Source organism: Bufo bufo, chromosome 1 (genome assembly GCF_905171765.1).
Source record: "Bufo bufo chromosome 1, aBufBuf1.1, whole genome shotgun sequence".
In the NCBI taxonomy this organism is placed as follows: Eukaryota; Metazoa; Chordata; class Amphibia; order Anura; family Bufonidae; genus Bufo; species Bufo bufo.
This window is the reverse complement of record NC_053389.1, coordinates 608,138,546-608,160,681: the sequence shown is the minus strand read 5'-3', so window position 1 is coordinate 608,160,681 and position 22,136 is coordinate 608,138,546. Positions and strand designations below refer to the sequence as shown.

The following is a 22,136-nucleotide window of genomic DNA, read 5'->3' as shown; positions in this document are numbered from 1 at the left end:
AAACGCATACGGACGTCTGAATGGAGCCTTACAGGGGCATGATCAATGACTGTGGTGATCACCCCATATAGACTCCCTGATCACCCCCCTGTCATTGATTACCCCCCTGTCATTGATCACCCCCCCTGTCAGGCTGCATTCAGATGTCCGTATGATTTTTACGGATCCACGGATACATGGATCGGATCCGCAAAACACATACGGACATCTGAATGGAGCCTTATAGGGGGGTGATCAATGACAGGGGGGTGATCACCCCATATAGACTCCCTGATCACCCCCCCTGTCATTGATCACCCCCCCTGTCATTGATCACCCCCCCCTGTCATTGATCACCCCCCTGTCATTGATCACCCCAAGTTGATTTGGCCCAAGTTAGCGGAAATTTTTTTTTTTTCTTACAAAGTCTCATATTCCACTAACTTGTGTCAAAAAATTAAATCTCACATGAACTCACCATACCCCTCACGGAATCCAAATGCGTAAATTTTTTTAGACATTTATATTCCAGACTTCTTCTCACGCTTTAGGGCCCCTAGAATGCCAGGGCAGTATAAATACCCCACATGTGACCCCATTTCGGAAAGAAGACACCCCCAGGTATTCCGTGAGGGGCATATTGAGTCCATGAAAGATTGAAATTTTTGTCCCAAGTTAGCGGAAAGGGAGACTTTGTGAGAAAAAAATAAAAAATATCAATTTCCGCTAACTTGTGCCAAAAAAAAAAAAATTTCTATGAACTCGCCATGCCCCTCATTGAATACCTTGGGGTGTCTTCTTTCCAAAATGGGGTCACATGTGGGGTATTTATACTGCCCTGGCATTCTAGGGGCCCCAAAGCGTGAGAAGAAGTCTGGTATCCAAATGTCTAAAAATGCCCTCCTAAAAGGAATTTGGGCACCTTTGCGCATCTAGGCTGCAAAAAAAGTGTCACACATCTGGTATCGCCGTACTCAGGAGAAGTTGGGGAATGTGTTTTGGGGTGTCATTTTACATATACCCATGCTGGGTGAGAGAAATATCTTGGTCAAATGCCAACTTTGTATAAAAAAATGGGAAAAGTTGTCTTTTGCCAAGATATTTATCTCACCCAGCATGGGTATATGTAAAATGACCCCCCAAAACACATTCCCCAACTTCTCCTGAATACGGCGATACCACATGTGTGACACTTTTTTGCAGCCTAGGTGGGCAAAGGGGCCCATATTCCAAAGAGCACCTTTCGGATTTCACAGGTCATTTACCTACTTACCACACATTAGGGCCCCTGGAAAATGCCAGGGCAGTATAACTACCCCACAAGTGACCCCATTTTGGAAAGAAGACACCCCAAGGTATTCCGTGAGGGGCATGGCGAGTTCCTAGAATTTTTTATTTTTTGTCACAAGTTAGTGGAAAATGATGATTTTTTTTTTTTTTCTTACAAAGTCTCATATTCCACTAACTTGTGACAAAAAATAAAAACTTCCACAAACTCACTATGCCCATCAGCGAATACCTTGGGGTGTCTTCTTTCCAAAATGGGGTCACTTGTGGGGTAGTTATACTGCCCTGGCATTCTAGGGGCCCAAATGTGTGGTAAGGAGTTTGAAATCAAATTCTGTAAAAAATGACCAGTGAAATCCGAAAGGTGCTCTTTGGAATATGGGCCCCTTTGCTCACCTAGGCTGCAAAAAAGTGTCACACATGTGGTATCTCCGTATTCAGGAGAAGTTGGGGAATGTGTTTTGGGGTGTCATTTTACATATACCCATGCTGGGTGAGAGAAATATCTTGGCAAAAGACAACTTTTACCATTTTTTTATACAAAGTTGTCTTTTGCCAAGATATTTCTCTCACCCAGCATGGGTATATGTAAAATGACACCCCAAAACACATTCCCCAACTTCTCCTGAATACGGAGATACCACATGTGTGACACTTTTTTGCAGCCTAGGTGGGCAAAGGGGCCCATATTCCAAAGAGCACCTTTCGGATTTCACTGGCCATTTTTTACAGAATTTGATTTCAAACTCCTTACCACACATTTGGGCCCCTAGAATGCCAGGGCAGTATAACTACCCCACAAGTGACCCCATTTTGGAAAGAAGACATCCCAAGGTATTCGCTGGTGGGCATAGTGAGTTCATGGAAGCTTTTATTTTTTGTCAGAAGTTAGTGGAATATGAGACTTTGTAAGAAAAAAAAAAATATATCATTTTCCGCTAACTTGTGACAAAAAATAAAAAGTTCTATGAACTCACTATGCCCATCAGCGAATACCTTAGGGTGTCTACTTTCCGAAATGGGGTGATTTGTGGGGTGTTTGTACTGTCTGGGCATTGTAGAACCTCAGGAAACATGACAGGTGCTCAGAAAGTCAGAGCTGCTTCAAAAAGCGGAAATTCACATTTTTGTACCATAGTTTGTAAACGCTATAACTTTTACCCAAACCATTTTTTTTTTACCCAAACATTTTTTTATTATCAAAGACATGTAGAACAATAAATTTAGAGCAAAATTTATATATGGATCTCGTTTTTTTTTGCAAAATTTTACAACTGAAAGTGAAAAATGTCATTTTTTTGCAAAAAAAACGTTAAATTTCGATTAATAACAAAAAAAGTAAAAATGTCAGCAGCAATGAAATACCACCAAATGAAAGCTCTATTAGTGAGAAGAAAAGGAGGTAAAATTCATTTGGGTGGTAAGTTGCATGACCGAGCAATAAACGGTGAAAGTAGTGTAGTGCCGATTTGTAAAAAAGGGCCTGGTCTTTAGGGGGGTATAAACCTGTGGTCCTTAAGTGGATAATAATCAATGACATGATCTTTATAAAGTGTTGGATACACATTGGTGTCTTTTATTAGCTGATTCTAAATTACGTGATTATGTTGACCCGCGTCCTAAGATTGTTGCACGCAGGGCCCCGAGTTTGCGGGACAAATTGGCACGTAGCCACTTTCAGCGACCCACCCAAAGTTTGGGGAGAGGTGTCAAACTGAAGGGCACCTATCCTTGTGGTAATTGTAATGTATGCCAATTTATGATTGGCACTAATTCTTTTATCAACCTGAAGGATTCCACAAGGATTTCTCTGACACCTTATGTGAACTGCCGTACTCGAAATGTGGTTCACGCTCTTATTTGTAAGTGTGAAAAAATCTATGTAGGCCAGACCGGCTAAGAGTTACACAAACGTGTTCAACAACATTTATCGAATATTGCCTTGGCACGTCGTGATAGGGCCCGAGCAGAAAAACCCTTGACCTCAGTGGCCGCACATTTTTTGGACCATCATCAATGCAATATTAATGGCATGAAAATTGTTGGGCTTGCATTAGTGCAAGGTACTCTCAGGGGCGGTTCCATCACCCCACAGTTACTCCACCTTGAATCTAGGTGGATCTTTGTCTTGGATTCACTTGCACCTTATGGGTTAAATAAGGAACTCAGCTTTGTGGGTTTCTGCACTTGAATCACTAGTTTTTTATGGATGAGGATTTTACCTCATTGTATCTTTTTCTTCACAATCCAGATTATCACTTTTCTTTCTTATTTCTCCTTTTTTCTTTTCACAGATTCATCATTTCCTTGCATTGTTTTTTAGTGATTAAATTGGGAACTCACTTCTGTGGGTTTCTACTTTAAAAACCTAAAAAACAAACTTAACACAAATTTTTTGACTAATTGAGTGTCACTCCCTTTTTTCACAGGTTAGTTTCACAGGTATTCTGGATATTTTTATACACAAATTTTCACGTTTTTGCTTTGTGGTGAAATTTCCACCAAAGAATTTAATATTATTATAATTTTTTTAAAACTCATTTATTCATTTATATTTATTGGCCAATAAATATTTAATTTTGTACTAATTTTTTAATTATGTTATGTATGAATTATGTTATTTCATGTATTTAATTACATTATTGATGGTTGTATATTTGGTTAATCTCTATGTAATCATTTCAATATCTTATGCACTATGTTAAATGATGCTTCGCCGACAAATAATTGAAGTTTACATATTATTTTTCTTTATTCTAATATATTAGCCCACTTTCAGCTTCATGGCCTCATTTCCTTATGCCTCGTTGCCCAGTTGCTTGTACATGCACATATATCTTGTATATTCTGCCTGCGCTCTGCTTTGGAACGCATGTGTGTTCCATTTTGGACACTTTTGGAGTGCTTATGCGTTCCACCATAGCCATATTTGATCCGGTCACATGACCGGGTTACTTCCGGTCTCTGATCCTTTAGCGCAAACGCAGTGTTGCCCTGGGGACGCCATGAATTCATATAGATGTCAGGTAATACAGGTGTACACATTAATTATATTCATTCAAATCATTGAGTTTGGGGTCATGGGTATATATAGGACACACTAAACAATGATCATTTACCCCTGAGGAAGCTGGATTGCGCCGGCGATACGCGTGGGGCATCTCTTTCCTTGCGAACCCACAACACCAGTCGTGTAGACAGGTTATGGCACACATTTTGACCTGACTTAGTCTTTTTGATTTTCTTTTGATGCCATATTATATTTAATGCACTTTAATGGTATCTCTATATGTGTATTTGATTTGACTGGGTTACATTTATAGTCCTTACTCATTATTTATGGACATTTGTGGGTTCAGCATTGTTGTTTGGTTTTATTGTCTAACAAATACATTGTTCTATTGTATACAATTTTTATTATGTGTATGTCTTAGTGTCCAATAAAATTGTCTTTCATACATTTCTATATCTGCTTGTATGTGCATAGTATTGTGGTCCTTTTGACTTGCTTTGGTCTTTGTTGTTATATGATTCTCTTTTGACCACATTTGCACTCCTCATTTACCTTAGTGTGCCCCCTAAAATATAATTATTGTTAGGCCTACGGGTATAGCCACATTTTTCTGCATGCAGTTTTAGAAGCCAAAATCAAGAGTGGATAAGGAGAGAAAGTGTAAAGGACAGATACAGCTTCTACTCTTTTTTTAATTCACTCCTGGTTTTGGCTTCTAAAACTGCATGAAGAAAACTGATTGTGTGGCCGTACCCTAATCCTTTTAAAACCATAAATTACACTTGTTATCTTATTTAGTGTTGGTCGAGCACCAAAGTGCTCGGGTGTTCGAGTAGAACACCTCGGGATGCACAATGGAAGTCAATGGGAGAACCCGAGCATTAAACCAGGCACCCCCTGCTCTGAAGAGGCGAGGTTGTCTGGTTCATAGTAAAAGGTCATACATTGATGGAAACACCACTGAAATGGTTCGGGAACAGCATGAGGAGGATGTCTCGATGCATCTTGGACTCCCAGGTCGCTGCTGGGAATGATGTTGTCAAAGTAGTACGCCACTTTTATAGACTGACAATAATACGCAACAAACCGAAGATAAAATCGATTTTAGAGGAAAAATTGTTAGGAAACATTCTTTCCTGTATATTTACTTGTATATAATGTGCAAGTGCTGCCAAAAATTACAAGGAAGAGGCACTCCGATACAACCTGTATATCACATAAAGGAGGGCCTCATTCCCAATTGTTCAGGTAGTGGGACTCCTACACCCATAAAGCCTATGCACTAAGTGAAAGGGCTGCCAAAAATTACAAGGAACCAGCACTCCAATACACCCTTTATTACACATAAAGGTGGTCATCATACACACCCTTGAAAAAATATGATTGATGGCCTGCTGGTGACCCTCAAAAACAATAGGAGCAAGGGCCTGCTGGTGACCCTCTAAAACATTAGGGGCGAGGGCCTGCTGCTGATCTGACCATCTAAAACATTAAGGGTGAGGGTCTGCTGCTGAGCTGACATCTAAAACATTAGGGGTGAGGGCCTGCTGCCGAGCTGACCATCTAAAAAATTTTGTGCGCAAGGGCCTGCTGACGAGCTCACCATCTAAAACATTAAGGGTGAGGGTCTGCTGCTGAGCTGACCATCTAAAACATTAGGGGTGAGGGCCTGCTGCCGAGCTGATCATCAAAAAAAATTTGTGCGCCATGGCCTGCTGCCGAGCTCACCATCTAAAAAATTTTGTGGGCGAGGGCCTGCTGCTGAGCTGACCATCTAAAACATTATTCGCGAGGGCCTGCTGCCAAGCTGACCATGTAAAAAAATTGGGGGGGGCGAGGGCCTGCTGCTGAGCTGACCATCTAAAAAATTTTGTTGGTGAGGTTCTGCTGCTGAGCTGACCATCTAAAATATTTTGTGGGCGAGGGCCTGCTGCTGAGCTGACCATCTAAAAATTTAGGGGTGAGGGTCTGCTGCTGAGCTGACCCTTTAAAACATTATGGTTGAGGGCCTGCTGGTGACCCTAAAAAACATTATGAGTGAAGTCCTGCTGGTGACCCTCTAAAACATTATGGGTGAGGGCCCGCTGCTGAGCTGACCCTCTAAAACATTAGGAGCAAGGGCAGCATAATAAGCATGTCGATATGATGGAGGAGGAGGACGAGAAAAGGGAGATTGAACCATATACCCTTTTTAGTGGTGAAAGGGGTGCATGGGAATACAGTGTATTCATGTCACGGCGGACAGGATACAAGATACACAGCTGGGGATAAAGGTGACCTCCTGACAAATCCCTACCAGCTCTCCCTAGACTTCTATGCCCACGTTCAGACCCTGAAGGTGGGAATAAACGTGTCCTCGTGCTTAGGCTGAAGATTCCCTAGAATCCCTAAGATGGTGAAAAGGGGGAAAGAGGCAGCCTGCTCCCTCAGACCTGGAGGGTCAGGCATCTCTCTAACAGCCTAGACAGACAACCACAAGATAAACAAAACCAACTTATCTTTACTGAGCAGGAACAGCAAATCCTTCCTTCCTTTCTCTGAGCCAGACAGAAGCTATAACCCGCACAGGACACTGGGAGTGGGCGTAATTTAAACTCAAACCAACGACCCCACCCAGTGCACCTGAAGGGAGGCGGATATAGCTCAACTCCAAAACAAAAACAAAAGGCTACACACGTGCTGCTAACCTGGCAGACCTCCGCACATAGCCTGAGCAGGGCATGACAATTCAATACACCAGCCATATTTAGCCTTTATGTTCAGCCGCTTTCCTCTGGTGGAGTAGAGAAGTCAGGGGCAATCCAGGCCTTGTTATTTTTATAAGAGTTAACCGGTCAGCATTTTCATTTGACAGGCGGATGCGCTTATCAGTTATTATGCCCCCAGCAGCACTAAATACACGCTCTGACAAAACGCTGGCGGCGGGGCAGGCCAGCATCTCCAAGCCGTCAGTTCGTGCCACGTGTCCAGCTTGGACACCCAATAGTTGTAAGGCACACAGGGATAACTGAGGACGCTGACACGGTCTGCTACGCACTCCTTCACCATGTTCCAAAATTTTTCCCTCCTTGTGACACTAGGCCACACATCAGGTTGAGGGTGCTGGCGGGTGTCATAAAACTGTCTCAAGCCTTGGAGAGTGTTGCCCTGCCTCTGTTGGAACTGCTGTGTGTTCCCCTCGCCTTCCCTCTTTGATTGGCCAAGGAACTACGTACTCTGCAGCCAGCGTTGTCAGCTGGAAATTTTTGGAGCAATTTTTCCACAATGATCTTCTGGTATTGCACCATTTTGCTCGTCCTCTCCACCACAGGAATGAGAGATGAGAAGTTGTCCTTATAGCGGGCGTTGAGAAGGGTGAACAACCAGTAATCGGTGTTGGCCAAAATGCGTACAACGCGAGGGTCACGGGAAAGGCAGCCTAACATAAAATCAACCATGTGTGCAAGAGTCCCAACAGACAAGACTTCGCTGTCCTCATCAGGAGGATGACTCTTAATCTCCTCATCATCTTCCTCCTCTTCTACTTATCCATGCTAAACAGATGGAATAAAACTTTCATGGGTACTACCCACTGTAGCGGAGGCAACTGTCTCCTGCTCCTCCTCCTCATCATCCAATTTGCGCTGAGAAGACCAACTGAGGGTGGTCTGGCTATCACCCTGTGTACTGTCTTCCCCATTTCCACCTCTTCCACATGCAAATCGTCCACCTTAATTGTGAGCAGCGAGTGTTTGAGTAGACACAGAAGTGGGATGGTTACACTGATAATAGCGTTATCGCCGCTCACCATCTGTGTTGACTCCTCAAAGCTGCGTAAAACCTCACAGAAGTCAGACATCAATGCCCACTCGTCGCTTGTGAAGAGTGGAAGCTGACTGGAAAGGCGACGACCATGTTGCAGCTGGTATTCCACTACTGCCCTGTGCTGCTCACAAAGCCTTGCCAACATCTGAAACATGGAGTTCCAGCGCATGCTCACATCGCACAACAGTCGGTGAGCTGGCAATTGCAAGCACTGCTGCAGCGTTGCCAGACCGGCGGAAGCTGTCGATGACATGCGGAAATGGGCACACACGTGGCGCACCTTTACCAGTAGCTCAGGTAAATTGGGGTAGGTTTTGAGAAACCGCTGAACCACTAGGTTGAACACGTGGGATAGGCATGGGATGTGTGGTTGCCACACCATGCCTGGTTGTAGGTTGAGTGGCGAGAACCACAGCTCAGTCTGGTCCCTTATCCCCTGCCACAGCTTTGCGGTGGTGTGCTGTTTGTCACCTAAACAGATCAGTTTAAGCACGGCCTGTTGCCGCTTCCCCACTGCAGTGCTACACTGTTTCTAGCTACTGACTGATGTCTGACTGGTGCTGCAAGATGATAATTCAGAGGTGGAAGTGGAGGAGGAGGCGGAGAAGGGGGGGTTGCAGCCACTAACGTAGGTGGCGGCGGAAACCCTGATGGAAGTAGGGCCCGCAATCCTTGGCGTCGGTAGCACCTGTGCCATCTCAGGGTGCGACTCGCTCCCGGCCTCCACAACGTTCACCCAGTGTGCCGTCAGGGAAATGTAGCATCCCCGGCCACAAGCACTTGTCCATGTGTCAGTCGTTAAGTGGACCTTACCAATAACTGCGTTGGTCAGGGCATGATTGATGTTACAGGACACATGCTGGTGTAAGACTGGGACTGCACACTGTGAAAAATATTGGCGGCTAGGGACAGAGTACTGAGGGACAGCCGCCGCCATCAGGCTGCGGAAAGCCTCAGTGTCCACAAGCCTAAATGGCAACATTTCCAGGGCCAGCAATTTGGAAAGGTGCGCATTTAGTGCTAAGGTCTGTGGGTGGGTGGCTGGGTATTTGCACTTTCGGTCAAAGGCCTGGGGTATAGACATCTGTAAGCTGCACTGGGACACAGAAGTGGATGTGCTAGCTGATGGTGCTTTCGAAAGTCCAGATGCATGGCAGGAGGCATCCTGGCCTGCGTCTTGGACAGGGGATTGGCCAGCACGTAACACAGGGGAAGAGGAGGCAGTGGTGTGACCCGTGGACACTGGTTGTGGACCCAGGTGTTCGGCCCACCTATTGGGGTGCTTTGATGCCATGTGGTGGATCATGCTGGTGGTGGTGAAGTTGCTAGTGTTCACGCCCCTGCTCATTTTCATTTTGGTACGGCACAGATTGCAAATGACAATTTTATTGTCCACACATTCCTCAAAAAAGCGCCAGACTGCGGAACATCTACCCCTTGAACAGTTGCGGGCCTGTTTGGTGTGGCCCGCCTTCTCCCTTTTGCCACCCCACTGCCTCTTCCAGCCTGTTGCGGTGCTGCGGATCCCTCCTCCTCTGTACTGCTGTCCTCGCTCGGCTTGTCACCTTCCCAGGTTGGGTCAGTGACTTCATCGTCCAGCACCTCCTCTTCCACTTCCTCACTCTGGTCATCCTCCTGACTTGTTGATCTAACAACAACCTCAGTTATTGACAACTGTGTCTCATCCTCATCATGAGACCCTAATTGCGGTTGACTAATTGGCAACTGTGTCTCATCATCATCATCCACCTCGTGAAACACTAATTTCCGTTCCCCACCGTCATCTTCTTCTGACTGTGGATGCTCCAGAGTTTGGGAATCAGGACACAAGATCTCCTCATGTCCCTCTTCAAGCGGGCTTGGCGAGAGGCCCAAATGAAGGAATGGCGATGAAAACAGCTCCTCGGAATATCCGAGTGTGGGATCACTTGTTTGCCAAGACTCTCCATGGTGGGTGGAAGGAATATCAGGGTGAGGATTCTGTTGACCAGACTCTTGGCTACTGAGACTGGACTTTGTGGAAGACAGGGTGGTGCTTAACCGACCATTATCTGCTGCAATCCAACCGACCACCTGGTCGCACTGGTCTGACTTCGAGAGTGGTGTCCTGCGCCGCCCTTTAAACTGGGACATGAAGCTAGGTATCGTGGATGAGTGTGTTTCTTATGCTCTGGCAGCAGGCACAGTTTCCCCGCGCCCAGGGCCACGGCCTCTGCGTGCACCATCAGCAGCACGGCCACTTCCCCGTCCCTTACTGCTCACCTTGCGCATAATAAATGGTATATATGCTTGCAAGTATGTCACACGTACAGTAGCGCAGGTTTTGTAAGTGTATGCCAAATAAAGTACACAGAATGTCACAGATATGTTTAGGATGCGCACACGTTAAACAGGAGGTATAGCGCAAGTAATGTCGCTGTCATCACCGCCTAATAAAAAATTACACTGAATGAATGTTGCTGCCACCAGCAGCAAAAAATTAGACTGAATGTCACTGATATTTCGGATACGCAAACGTTATACAGGAGATGTAGCGCAGGTAATGTAACTGTCCGAAGCGGACACCGTCTACGGAAAAAGTACACTGGATGTCACAGATATTTTTAGGCTGCGCACATGTTAGACAGGAGATGTAGCTCAGATAATGTCGCTGTCTGAAGCGGCAAGACAATTGCAAGCGATTTAGCGCAGGTTGCGCTAAAAATATATATTGCTGCCAAATACAACTATAGTCCTTTAAAGGACTTTTGGGTCTCTATCAAGTTTTAGCAATTTAGTGTAGGTTGCATTAAAAATATATATTGCTGCCACACACAATAGTCCTTAAAAGGACTTTTGGGTCTATAACAAGTATAAAACTAAAATATTGCTATTTAAATCCCTACACTATCTCTCTCTTCTGCTCTCCAGCTCTCCCTGACTAATACTGAGCCGAACACATGTCATCGGGTGCTATATAGCACCCGATGACGCGTTCCGGCCAGCCAATCACTGTAATGCCAGCAGCCAACATAGCTACGGCATTACAGTGAAGGGCAGTACTTACCTGCACGTTTATTGGCAGCTTAACAGCCTACAAACATGCGGGGAGGAGACTCGAGCATTGCGCTTGAGCACACGTGGTATTCGGCTGAACACCGCGATTTGCCGAGCATGCTCGCCCAACATTATTCTTATTCCTTATACACTGTAATTTCTAATTGAAACTATGACACACTTGTACAGAGCTTATCTTTATGTGCATAATAATAATGATGCATTTTCTCTTTCTAGAAGCAATGGAAATGTCACAAAGAAATGTGGATGGAATTTCAAATGGAGCATTTTATTCAGACGTAAGTGGCAATGACCTTGGGAACATTTGTCACCTATCCACAGTAATAAGGGGGGCATTTATCAACTGCGTTGTTTTTTCTGTCAGGTTTAAGTCTGCGTCAAATTTATAAAATAGGGTGCAGATTTTATCATTTCGATACATGTGTCATCTCTTTAATTGATTGTACGCTAGAGGATGACTGGCTGCGACATTTTGTGCGATATTTACCAATGTCACACATCATAAATGCTTTCCGAAACAGACCAACTTCTCACTCCGCTTCTAAAAATGATCTGGGAAGCCAAAAGTAGCAAAATTTTGCAGAAACTGTCACGTATGCCAAAACATGAAACAATTTAATGCCACAAAACTGGCATAACAGCCTTCATAAATGTCCCCCTAAGTATCTGATTGCTGGCAGGTGGCATTAATGGTACCTCCACTCACTGATCACAACCCCAGTGAGGTCTTATGTACAAGACCTTTTCCATTTTGCGGTCCATAGACTACGGATCCACAAAATACATATACTGTGCATGTCTCCATTTTCTTACTCCCTTCACTAGAACTGGCAATTTTTGTCTGCAAAACTGACAAGAATAGGGCATGTTCTATATTTTGCGGAACAGCCACACAGATGTGGACAGCACACAGATGCACATGGATCTGTATTTTTTGCAGACACATAGAAATGAATGGGGCCGTGTGGGAACTGCAAACAATAGGATGTACAGTTATATTATGATTGGTGGGAGTACAACCTTAAAGGGAATGTGTTATCAGAAAAGGACCTTTTGTTTAAATCACATTTTTATGTATAAAATATTTTTAAAGAATTTGTCTATGTTATTTTAAATTTTTCATATCAATATCTACATTTAAACAAAAACCGTAAAATCCTGCAGTTTTCCCACTGGCCACTAAGCCTAATAATAGGTGCCACTTCTTGGTCTGTACAGATCACTTTACTGTAGTTACCTGCTTATCTGTCATCCTAATCCTGCCTGTAATGATATCACTAGGGATGAGCGAATTGACTTCGGATGAAACATCCGAAGTCGATTCACATTAAATCTTCGTTCCAATACTGTACGGAGCAGGAGCTCCATACAGTATTAGAATGTATTGGCTCCGATGAGCCAAAGTTATTGCTTTGCAAAGTCTTGTGAGACTTCGGGTAATAACTTTATAAATTAATTTGTACTGTAAAAAACCATTTTCCGAACTCGGGTTCGGTTCCAAGTGGTACCTTGGAACTGAACCCGAGTTCAGTAAATGTTTTTTTACAGTACAAATAAATTTATGAAGCTATTGCCCGAAGTCTCTCGAGATTTTGCGAAGCAATAACTTCGGCTCATTGGAGCCAATACATTCTAATTCTGTATGGAGCGCTGGCTCCGTACAGTATCGCAATGAAGTTTTATGCGAATCGACTTCGGATGTTTCTTCCGAAGTCGATTCGCTCATCCCTAGATATCACCTCTGTGTATAAATAAGACAAGATCCACCACTCACAATAGGTGATTGTCAGAGCTTATCTATTCTTTCCTTGTACAATGACCTCTGCACAGATCACAGAGCATGCCTAGATAACTCTCCCATAGAAGTCAATGAGGACTCCTCCTGACCATTGTGTCTATGGACTGGTTTACATCTGGTGGTGCAAAGGCATGGTCACATGCACCGCTCCAGCCAATGACTGGCTTCAGCAGTGACATGCTGCTTGGTGCCACAGCACCACCAAAGCCATTCATTGGCTGGAGAGGTGCATGTGACCCTGCCCATGTACCACCTTAAGAAAACAGTGCAGGGACCTAAAGATAGAGGCAACACAGAAAATCGGAGTGGAATGAAGAAGGTAAATCTTCTGTTTAAGCAGGCACTTGCTTAAAAACCATTATTAGTGTTGAGCGAATCGAAGTCCGAAGTCTTGCGATAACGAATTTCACCTCGCTGGAGGCCATACATTTGAAAGCTGTATGGAGACGAATCTCCGTACAGCATTAAAACGATGTTTTATGTGAATCGACTTCGGATCTATGATCCAAAGCTCGATTCTCTCAACACTAATCATTATACCCGTAAAACTCTTTCACACACCCTGACGTACATATATGTCATAGGTGCACAAGGAGTGTATGGATTAGGCTCAGGAACTGGTCCAGTTCCTTAAAGGGGTTGTGTCACTTCAGCAAGTGGCCGACACCGCGGGAGTACACATAGGGTGGTTTGTTTTCCTATAGTGTGCAAGCACAGTATTTTTCAAACTTATTGATTCATTTAACCCCTTACGGACACATGACGTACCGGTATTGCATGTTTCCCGAGTCCTTAAGGACACATGACGTACCAGTACGTCATGGCTTTAAAACGCGATTGCGGCACTGCGGGGGTTAATCGGAACAGGATGCCTGCTGAAATCATTCAGCGGGCATCTTGTCACAACGCCGGGGCGGGGTCATGTGACCCCCCGTATCGGCGATCGCAGAAAACCACAGGTCAATTCAGACCTGCGGTTTGCTGCGTTTCCGGTCCATTCGGGTCTCCGGTGACCTGATGAACCGGAAAAAGACTGTGATCGGTGGTGTGATTACACACCACCAATCACAGTACGAACATTTGGGAGAGGCGGTGCTGGCCGTGGTGCTGAATGTCGCTGTCCAGGGTGCTGATTGGTGCAGGGAGAGAGGCGCGAGATTCAAACTTCCAGCGCTCCTCTCTCCCCTCCTCTTCCTGTTCAGCACCTGTACCGTGCAGCACCGTCCTCACCAGGCTCTGCGATCCCCCCCATCGGCACCCATCACCCTCCTGCACCCATCACCCTCCAGGTAGGTTAGGGTCAGTGAGGGAGAGGCACCGTTAGGCAGGGATAGAAGGTAAACTTATTGTTTTTTAGCTTTGAGACCCTAGACCCCCCCTGCCACTTGTCCCCCCACCAGCTTCCACCCCCCCCCCCCCACACACACCACCACAACTTTTTTATTTATTTTTTTGCGTGCGCTGACTGGTTGGCACTCTTAGCGTCCGGCCACTGTTAGCGCATCGCCCGCCCCACCGCTGATCAGCGTTGTACCACTAATCAGCAAGTTTGAGCACATACCCATGGCCCGCCGGATGTTCTCGGTGGAGGAGGCATACGCCAAGATTGCCTCCGACTCCGAGAGCCCCAGTGAGGATGAGGATGACCCCACGTTCCTCTTGTCATCCGCATCCTCCTCATCATCATCTGATAATGATGAGCCCCCGCCGCCAGGCGGAGCCAGGGGCCCAACATGCTAGGGACCCTGTGGCCCACCCTAGTACGAGCCGCCCTGGGGCTCGTACTGGTTTCCCGGTCCACCAAATAAGCCCACCGGAGCCCCCTGCCGGTGAACTTAGCTGGTGTCCCCCAGTGGATTTTGAGCCCGAGATTCCGGATTTTGTTGGCAATCAAGGAATCCAGATTCCCACAGTGGGGTTTACTGAAATGGACTTTTTTTTTTTTTTTTACAGTGACCCATTTGTGAATCTGATGGTGGAGCAGACGAACCTGTATGCCCAACAGTTCGTTGCTCAGCACTCGGGCTCCTTTTTGGCTAGACCCGGTGGCTGGACGCCGGTCAGTGCAGCCGAGATGAGGACGTTTTGGGGCCTCGTGCTGCACATGGGTCTAGTGCAAAATACGAGTGTCAGGCAATACTGGAGTGGGGGCGTCCTCTACCAGACCCCACTCTACAGTATGGCCATGACACGCTCCTGGTTTGAGGCCATCCGGAAATGTCTGCATTATTCAGGCCTATGTACCTGGAACGGAGGTCGCGGTTGATGAGTCTCTCGTTGCGTTCAAGGGGAGACTCAGTTTCCGCCAATACATTCCCAGTAAGCGGGCGAGGTATGGCGTGAAGCTGTACAAAATTTGTGAGAGTGCCTCAGGGTACACTTACAAATTTCGTGTGTACGAGGGGCGAGATTCCCGTATTCAACCCCCAGAATGTCCCCCCACTCTGGGTGTTAGCGGGAAACTCATGTGGGACCTTATGTACCCACTGCTAGATAAGGGTTACCACTTGTATGTGGATAACTTTTATACTAGCATTCCCTTGTTCAGGTCCCTTGCCGCCAGATCCACGTTCGCTTGTGGGACCGCGCAGAAAAATCAGCTCGGCCTCCCTGCCCACCCCCTCCAGGTACCTATCCCCAGGGGTGAGACCCGTTCCCTTACCAGTGGAAACCTGTTGCTGGTCAGATATAAGGGGGATGTCCTTGTACTGTCCACAATCCACGGTAACGGCATCACCCTTGTCCCTGTGCGAGGTACCGCGGCAACGGTCCTCAAGCCCGATTGTATCGTCGACTACAATCGGTATATGGGAGGAGTTGATCTCTCTGATCAAGTCCTCAAGCCATATAATGCCATGCGCAAAACCCGGGCATGGTACAAAAAAGTTGCGGTCTACTTGGTACAGGTTTCCTTGTACAACTCTTTTGTACTATTCCGAAGCCCTGGCAGCACAGGGACATTCCTCCAATTCTATGGGGCAGTCCTCAAGACCTGATTTTTTCAGACCGGGAAAGAGCAGGCCGGAGTACCTTGGGAATTGGAGGCGCCTGGATCGTCCCTGGCCAACATTTTCCAGGTGTGGTCCCCCATACTGGAAAGAAGGGACGAACCCAAAAAAGATGCAGTGTGTCACAAGAGGGGAACACGGAAGGACACCACCACTCAATGTGACACTTGCCCCGATCATCCGGGCCTCTGCGTTATCGATTGCTTAAGGGAGTATCACACTTCCACGGAGTACTAAATTTTTATAATCCCCAACAGTCCAATAGAGAACATAAAAAACTATGGCTCTCAGACTTTGGAGACACAGAAACACATTTTTTTTTCCAATAAATATTTGTTTTAGTGCAGGCATCCTCAAACTGCGGCCCTCCAGATGTTGTAAAACTATAACTCCCAGCATGCCCAGACAACCTACAGCCATCAGCAGGGCATGGTGGGAATTGTAGTTTTACAACATCTGGAGGGCCGCAGTTTGAGGATGCCTGCTTAGTGTCTCCAAAGTCTGAGAGCCATACACATTGGGCATCGCCGCGTCCGTAAAAATCTTCTCTATAAAAATAACATTTAACCCAACCCTCCCGGATGAACAGCGTTAAAAAAAAAAAAAAAGTGTAACAAAAAGCAATTTTTTGTCACCTAACATCACAAAAAGTGTAATAGCGAGCGATCAAAATGTCATATGCACCCCTAATTAGTGCCAATAAAACCGCCATCTCATCCCGCAAAAAATGAGCCCCTACATTAGATAGTCGCCCAACAAAAAAAAGAAAACTGTAGCTCCCAGGCTATGGAGATACTAAAATAATTTGTTTTGGTTCCTAAAATGATAATATAGTGTAAAATCAAAATAAATTTAAAAATGTAGACATATTAGGTATCGCCGCGTCCGTAAGAATCTGCCCTATAAAAATAACATTTGACCAAACCCCTCGGATGAATAGCGTTAAAAATATAAAATAAAAACGGTGGCAAAACACCAATTTTTTGGCAAAATTTCCATTTGAATCCTTTTTTTCCGGTAATGAAGCAAGGGTTAACAGCCAAACAAAACTAAATATTTATTGCCCTGATTCTGTAGTTTGCAGAAACCCCCCATATGTGGTCGTAAATGGCTATATAGCCACACGGCAGGGCATAGAATGAAGGGAACGCCATATGGTTTCTGGAAGGCAGATTTTGATGAACTGTTTTTTTGACACCATGTCCCATTTGAAGCCGCCCCTGATGTAGCCTAGACTAGAAACTCCAAAAAAGTGACCCCATCTAAGAAACTACACCCCTCAAGGTATTCAAAAGTTACTTTACAAACTTTGTTAACCCTTTAGGTGTTCCACAAAACTAAATAGCGAATGTAGAAACAATTTTAGAATACATTTTTTTTGTTACCTTTCTCACAAAAAGTGTAATATAGAGCAACCAAAAATCATATTTACCCTAAAATAGTCCCAAAACAACAACCACCTTATCCTGTAGTTTCCTAGATGGGGTCACTTTTATGGAGTTTCTACTCTAGGGGTGCATCAGTGGGCTTGAAAGGGTACATGGTGTAAATAAACCAGTCCAGCAAAATCTGCCTTCCAAAAACCATATGGCGTTCCCCTTCTTCTGTCCTGCCCTTTAGCCAAAAAGTAGTTTACGACCACATATGGGGTGTTTCTGCAAACTACAGAATCAGGGCAACCCATATTTGTTTGGCTGTTAACCCATTTTTTCCAGTAATAAAGTAAGGGTTAAAATGGAAAATTTACCAAAAAATTGAAATTCCTAAATTGTTTCTCCATCTGCCATTAACTCTTGTGGAACACCTAAAGTGTTAACAAAGTTTGTAAACCCAGTTTTGAATACCTTGAGGGGTGTACTTTCTTAGATGGAGTCATTTTTTTGGAATTTCTATTCTAAGGGTGCAACGGGGGGCTTGAAATGGGACATGGTATAAACAAAACCAGTCCTGCAAAATCTGCCTTCCAAAACCCATATGGCGTTCCCCTCCTTCTATGTCCTCCCGTTTGGCCAAACAGTAGTTTACAACCACATATGGGTTGTTTCTGCAAACGACAGAATCAGGGCAACCCATATTGAGTTTTGTTTGGCAGTTAACCCTTGCTTTGTTCCTGGAAAAAATTGATTATATTGGAAAATTTTCCAAAAAAAAATCTAAATTCTTACATTTTATGTCCATTTGCCATGAAGTCTTGTAGAACACCTAAAGAGTTAACAAAGTTTATAAAATCAGTTTTGAATACCTTGAGGGGTGTAGTTTCTAAAATGGGGTCATTTTTGGATCGTTTCTATTACATAAGCCTCACAAAGTGACTTCAGGCCTGAACTGGTCCATAAAAAGTGGGATTTGGAAAATTTCAGAAAAATTTCAAAATTTGCTTCTAAACTTCTAAGCTATGTAACATCCCCAAAAAATAAAATATAATTCCCAAAATGATACAAACATGAAGTAGACATATGGGGAATGTAAAGTCATCACAATTTTTGGGGGTATTACTATGTATTACAGAAGTAGAGAAACTGAAACTTAGAAATTTGCACATTTTTCAAAATTTTTGGTAAATTTGGTATTTTTTTTTATGCAAAAAAAATAACTTTTTTGACCCAATTTTAGCAGTGTCATGAAGTACAATATGTGACGAAAAAACAATTTCAGAATGGCCTGGGTAAGTCAAAGCGTTTTAAAGTTATCAGCACTTAAAGTGACACTGGTCAGATTTGCAAAAAATGGCCTGGTCCTGAAGGTGAAATAAGGCTGTGTCCTTAAGGGGTTAAAAAAAAATAGCAATTGTTGTTGTTTTTTTATACATTTTGCACTGTTTCCCATGCAACATAAATAATATGTGAACTTTATTCTGTGTCAGTACTATAAAGCCAATACCAATACAGAAGTGTAGCTAGGCATTACTGCACCCGGGGCAAGTATTAAGTGCAGTTCCCTCCTTCCCCTACACTCACCACTCAACTTTATTAGAAAAAAATTAGCAGAAAGAGGGACAAAGGGACAATATCAGCGGCGTGTCATTAAGCCACGACTCTATGTAAATGACCCCATTATGTGCACCTGATAAAATCTGTCATAGAGTACAAGGCGGTACCAATACACCTTGTGATAAATTAAAGAACCAACTGGTCCTACAGGGTTTCACTGGCAAGTCGGCATGATGTCCGCAGGAACCGGAACAAGGTTGCTGTGATAATAGAGCAAAAATAATAACCACATAAACAGGAGGTGTTAACTGTCCCTATTGAATACCCAGCAGGAGGACTTTGCTAGCCCTTGAAGACCAAGCCATCCCAACAGTATAACAGGGTAATCTAGGACATTGCTTTCCCTTTAGTGCTACCACACAGTAATTAGGCCCACATTGTGACCCCTCACAGTAGTTATACCCACATTGTGCCCACTCACAGTAGTAGTATCCACAATGTGCCCCCTCACAGTTGTTATGCCTACATTGTGCCCCCTCACAGAAGAAATGCCTACATTGTGCCCCTTTCAGTAGTGCCCTCTCCAGCTTCATTAATAAAGTTAAAAAAAACACACTGAATACTCACCTGTTCCCTGATGATCTGATCACATCCGACGTTCCATAGCAGCAGATGCGGTCATACACACATTGCGCTGCTGGGCCGTGTAGGAGACTGATTCCTGGACCTGCACCACTCATCCCACATACCCCAGCAGTGCGATGAGCAAATGGCTCCCTGCTTTACCATGTAAATGAACTGCCAGGGCGCGCACCCTCAACCCTCTGTGCCCAGGACATGTGCCCCGCTTGCCCCCCTTCACTATGTCTTTGCCAAATATGTGTATATTTAACGTTTTACTACTTTTGCACATTTATTTCTTATTTTTTTGTCAACTGAGTTATGTGAGGGCTGGATGAGTTGATGTTTTCATTAGTATCATTTTGTGACACATACAACTTTTTGATTGCTCCTTTTACAGATTTTTTTGGTGAGATGAGATGAACAAAAACAGTATTGGTACGGACCTTATATTATAATAAGCCGACTCGGTTATACTAGGCGGAGACCCGAAGTTTTGCTGGGGGCGGTTCTCTTCTCCCTGGCTATGAGCGCATCCAATCAGAGCGCACCAGCTGTGCGCTCTTATTGGATGCGCTCACAGCCAGGGAGAAGAGAACCACCGCCAGCGAAACTGCGGGTCTCTGCCTAGTATAACCGAGTCAGCTCATTATAATATAAGTCTTTGGAAAAAAAAAGTGCCATGGCATCAGTGAGGGCCGCCCTATAAGGTCCATAATTAGACTATGGCTAAACTGATGAAAGGTCCTCTTTAAAGGGGTTGTCCGGGTTCAGAGCTGAACCCGACATACCCATAATTTCACCCAGGCAGCCCCCCCTGATGTTAGCATCGGAGCGTTTCATGCTCTCCCTTGCTGCCCTGCGCTAGATCGCGCAGGACAAGGGCTTTTTTATTTACAGTAACACACTGCCGGGCGGAGGCTTCCCCCAGCAGTGTGTTCGGTAACGTCACCGGCTCTGATGGGCGGGCTTTAGCGCTGACCTAGCCGTTTTAGCGTCACTTAGCTCTCCATAGGGCTGACCCAGCCCGGCGGCCCTATGGAGAGCCGGAACTCCAGAAAATGCCTTTGCCCTGCGTGATTTAGCGCAGGGCAAAGGAGAGCACCGGAGCATGAACTACTCCGATGCTCAAGTCGGCGGGGCAGCCTGGGTGAAAATGGGGATATGTCCAACCCCTTTAAGTAATATGATGCTTTAATAGCTTGGGTCCTTATGGACGTGGCAGTACCAATTTACAGTATGTGTACTTTTTTTTAAAAGTTTTTCTTAAATTCTACATTGCAGTGTATTATAACAATCAGTTTTAAACTGACAGGCTGTTTTTTGACAGGGCTTAATAGGATTTCATAATTGTCAGGTTTGGGTGTCATTGTTCAGCCTTCAGCTTCCATAGTAACCTATAGGCACCTCATGATTGTGTCACACAAGGCAAATGGGGTCAGTGGCATATCCCTTAGATGTTGTAGTCACTAGTGACCATAGTATCTATGGGGTTAAGTGGCCAGAAATAGGATCAAAGTTATGTACATAATTTTGCATTAAAGGGTAAAAAAAAATCTGGCTGCAACATTTTGTGGCAAAAACAAACCATGCAAAACACCATGAAAAAAGTTTTTTTTTTAAAAAAATGGTGTGTGTTAGACCACGTTTAAAGGGTTTCTGTCACCCCGCAAAACTCATTTTTTTTTTTTTTGGATAGTTAGATTCCTCATAGTGCGATATAGGAGAATATAATGCTCTTACTTACTTTCATGCGGCCGATTCTTTATAAAACAAACTTTTATAATATGTAAATGAGGGCTCTACCAGCAAGTAGGGCGTCTACTTGCTGGTAGCTGCTGCAGAAATCCGCCCCCTTGCCGTGTTGATTGACAGGGCCAGCCGTGATCTCCTCCTCCGGCTGGCCCTGTCAGTAATTCAAAAATCGCGCGCCTCGCGTCATTCGGCGCAGGCGCTCTGAGATGAGGAGGCTCGTATCCTCAGCACTCCCTCAGTGCGCCTGCGCCGATGACGTCTTCTCTTTTGGTGATGTCATCGGCGCAGGCGCACTGAGGGAGTGCTGAGGATACGAGCCTCCTCATCTCAGAGCGCCTGCGCCGAATGACGCGAGGCGCGCGATTTTTGAATTACTGACAGGGCCAGCCGGAGGAGGAGATCACGGCTGGCCCTGTCAATCAACACGGCGAGGGGGCGGATTTCTGCAGCAGCTACCAGCAAGTAGACGCCCTACTTGCTGGTAGAGCCCTCATTTACATATTATAAAAGTTCGTTTTATAAAGAATCGGCCGCATGAAAGTAAGTAAGAGCATTATATTCTCCTATATCGCACTATGAGGAATCTAACTATCCAAAAAAAAAAAAAAGAGTTTTGCGGGGTGACAGAAACCCTTTAAGCCTCATTTGCACACACATTTATGTGCTTATTTGTTGCGTATAAAAAAGTGACATAAATTTTTCTGTTGTAAGTCTGACTCCCGGTACCCTCACTGTTTAGCTAAGTGAATGAGCCACAGCACCCCCTCATTTTTTCGCAGACACGGCTTTAAACTTCTGGTAGTGGCTGCATCTGGTATTGCAGCACAGTCAAATTCATTAGCCAAGTTCCTGCCACCATAATTTTTTTAACTTTTGTAGAAACG

At 44.8% G+C, this 22,136-nt stretch overlaps 1 protein-coding gene across 1 annotated transcript in view; it reads left to right on the top strand.

Annotated features, from left to right (window-relative positions):
* SLC28A1 (solute carrier family 28 member 1) overlaps nt 1-22,136 on the top strand; it is an 81,247-nt gene that overhangs the window by 10,867 nt on the left and 48,244 nt on the right. Inside the window, exon 2 of the mRNA XM_040415758.1 lies at nt 11,357-11,418. Coding sequence (XP_040271692.1) covers nt 11,362-11,418 — 57 coding nt within the window. The 5' untranslated portion in view covers nt 11,357-11,361. The remainder of the gene's footprint in view (nt 1-11,356; nt 11,419-22,136) is intronic.